A 3,025-nucleotide genomic window follows, 5' to 3' on the forward strand; every position below is an offset into this window, starting at 1 on the left:
ACATACTGAAAAGATTGAATTATTTATTTCCTCTGGGGACTCCTGTAACCATTCATTTTTAATGGAGTCTAATTAAGAGTTCCCCAACGGGTTTTACCTTTGTAAATATTTTAGAAGACCTGGCGTATCTAGGCAAATCCTCCTCACAATAAAAAAAAAGAAAAAAAAAAAAGAAAAAGGAAATAAAAAGAAAGCACAACAAGCCCAGGCAGAGCCGTAATCCCTTTCGCTCCCCGGCGGCCGAGAGAAGGAAGGAAGGCAGCCGGGCGGAGAGGCAACAAGTGGCCGCGGCGGCAGCGACGCTTCCCCAGCCCGGCTCCCGCTTCTCTTGAATAGAAAACCAAAGCTAAGGAGCGCGTTCTCCCTCTCCCGCCCCCCAGAGCACAGCCCGGCTCGGCGGGCAGGGAAGCGCAGCCCAGCAGCGCTGGCGGCTCCCGGGGCGGGCTCGGCCCTGCCCCGCTCCGCGCTCCCCGCACAAAGCGCCCGGACACCGCCGACGTGCCTGATAGAAAATTTATTGATCTCTCTTCGTTTGGAAGAAGGAAGCAAACGAGGACTAGGAACAGGGAAGGAGTATTTCGGTTACTTTTTTTGTTTGTTTGTTTTTTTTTGTTTGTTTGTTTTTGGAAGGAATCCGGTAACAAAACTAAAACGTTTTTTATCCGATATGTCAAAACATGTTTCACAGTAAAATTCACAAACCCATTTACATAAGTTTACAGCTTAAGAAAAACCAAGACATACAACTTACTATAAATAAAAGAAACGCGTTTGCGACCCGCACAGCTCTGCTCTCTCCCACCTCCCCCTTTTCAAGGAATAAAACCTCAAAATTAAAAAGTCGTGGAAGCTACAGATTGCGGATGGAAACCAAGCGAGGGTCGGTAACAAAACACTTAATAAACCACAGCGATAACGTGAACAACCGAGTTTAACAACAAAAGCCCGCGGTTTTTGTTTATGTCATTGCAACGCTAGAAATCAAACTGGAAGATGATTTTTCAAAAAACTTTTAAGCGAATAAAACAGTGCCCAACCTAGCCGAAACCAGGAAAGGAGTTGCCGTGGTTTGAAAACTTCACAGCGGCTTCTAGGAGGCAGGAGTTGTGCTCTATTAAAATAACAACTTGCTCAAATATTATTTCTTGTACAAAAAAAGAAAAAAAAAAAGAAAAAAAAAAAAGGACACAACTAACGGATTTCCTTTTTAAAATTTCTCCAGAGTTAGTATTAAGTCTGCTAAGCCGAGCAACACTGCCGTACGTCCCGGTGTAGTCAGGGAGCGGTGGTGGGGTTAGGGATTAGGACGGGGAGGCGTCCGGAGCAGCCAAGTTTATATGTGAGTTAGTGGTACGGTACCATTCACGGCAGTCCCGGCACTCTGGTAGTGCTGGTGCACGCTGTGTAACCTGCTGCCCTGCAGGGCGGAAGGGTCTGTGGCATCCCCGCCGGGGGGCAGGTACATGCTGATCATATCCCGCAGGTCTCCCAGGCAGGCCCTCTGCGAGTGGGAAGTGATGGCCGGAGGCGGCGAGCTGGGCTCGGATTTCACCACGGAGCCCATGGAGCCCAGGCTCATGGCCGTGGAGGGCTGCTGGCCGTAGGCGGCGGGGGACATGCTGTAGGTGGAGGCGGCGTTCATGTAGGTCTGGGCCGTGGACATCATGGGGCTGTACTGCAGGCCCGTCATGTCGTAGCGGTGCATCTGCTGCAGCTGCGGGCTGTTCATGCCCGGGTGCTGGCTGTAGCCCAGCTGGTCTTGCATCAGCGAGTAAGCCCCGTTGGTCCAGCCGTTCATGTGGGCATAAGTGTCAATCCTCTGCCCCACCCCGACGGGGCTGCTCACCGCGTTGCCCCCCCCCGGGGCCAGCAGGTTACCGGGCAGCGAGTATTTGTCCTTCTTCAGCAAGGTCTTGGTCTTCCTCCGGGGCCGGTATTTGTAATCCGGATACTCCTTCATGTGCACGGCCCGCAGCCGCTTGGCCTCGTCGATGAAGGGCCGCTTCTCGGCGTCGCTCAGCAGCTTCCAGTCGGCGCCGAGGCGTTTGCTGATCTCCGAGTTGTGCATCTTGGGGTTCTCCTGGGCCATCTTCCGCCGCTGCCCGCGGGACCACACCATGAAGGCGTTCATGGGGCGCTTCACCCGGTCCTGGTCCGAGCCCGCTCCCGCTCCGTTGCCGGCCCCGCCGCCTCCGCCGCCTTTGCCGGTGCTCCCCGGAGCGGGGTTGCCCCCGGTGCTGCCCGGCGTGGGCTGCGGCGCCTTGATCTCCGTCTCCAGCATGCTGTACATGGCCGGGGCCGGTAAAAGGTGCGCCAGGGCGGCGGGCAGGCGGGCACCGAGCGAGGAGAGGAAGTTCGAAAAAAAAAAAAGAAACAAAACAAAAAAAAAAAAAAAAAAGAAAGAACCTGTCTGGGCGGCTGCCACGAGAGAAGGAGGAAGTTTCGGTGCCTGGCAGAAGCACCGCTCCCCGAGGTGCCGGCGGTGGCGGAGCTGCTGCTGCTGTGCGGAGCGGCTCCCACGGGCGGCAGCGGGCGATGCTCGCAGGGATCGCGGGGGTCCGTGATTGACGGGCTATAAATGAGGGGGCGGCGGCCAATCAGCGAGCGGTTCCCGACAGCCCCACGCCGGCCGCGGCCAGGCCGGGGGCGGGCGGAGGGAGCCGGGCTCGGGGATGCCGCGGGTGCCGGGCCCCTCCCGCCGCGTCCCGCACCTGCCCCGGGGCACAGCGGCTCCCGCAGCTGCGGCCGGGCCGGGGGTGCCCTCGGGGCCGCGGGGAGGAGGAGCGGGGCGGAGCGGTGCGCTGGGAGCGGGAGCTGCGCGGCTGCCGGGCACAAAGGGGTTTGGGGCGCCCGGTGCTAAGCCAAGATCGAGGGAGCCCGCACTGCACCCCCGGAGCGGATAAAGGGGCGGGGGAAGGATGGACGGGCTAAACTCTTCCACTCCTGAGCTGTCGCCGGGGGGAGAATCTACATTGCCGTGCTGGGATCGGGCACGGCTGTCGGTGGGAGAGCGGCTGCCCCGCGG

General features: G+C 58.0%; 1 protein-coding gene across 1 annotated transcript; it reads right to left on the reverse strand.

The window, feature by feature from the left end:
• Positions 1–499: 499 nt before the first annotated feature.
• LOC139597394 (transcription factor SOX-3-like) lies at positions 500–2,561 on the reverse strand. Its single transcript, XM_071442702.1, has one exon. The coding sequence runs from the start codon at positions 2,288–2,290 to the stop codon at positions 1,334–1,336; it is 957 nt and encodes a 318-aa protein (XP_071298803.1). The 5' UTR covers positions 2,291–2,561; the 3' UTR covers positions 500–1,333.
• Positions 2,562–3,025: the final 464 nt, after the last annotated feature.

Source organism: Agelaius tricolor, unplaced genomic scaffold (genome assembly GCF_023055355.1).
Source record: "Agelaius tricolor isolate 1412-34295 unplaced genomic scaffold, bAgeTri1.0.p SCAF_17, whole genome shotgun sequence".
Classification (NCBI taxonomy): Eukaryota; Metazoa; Chordata; class Aves; order Passeriformes; family Icteridae; genus Agelaius; species Agelaius tricolor.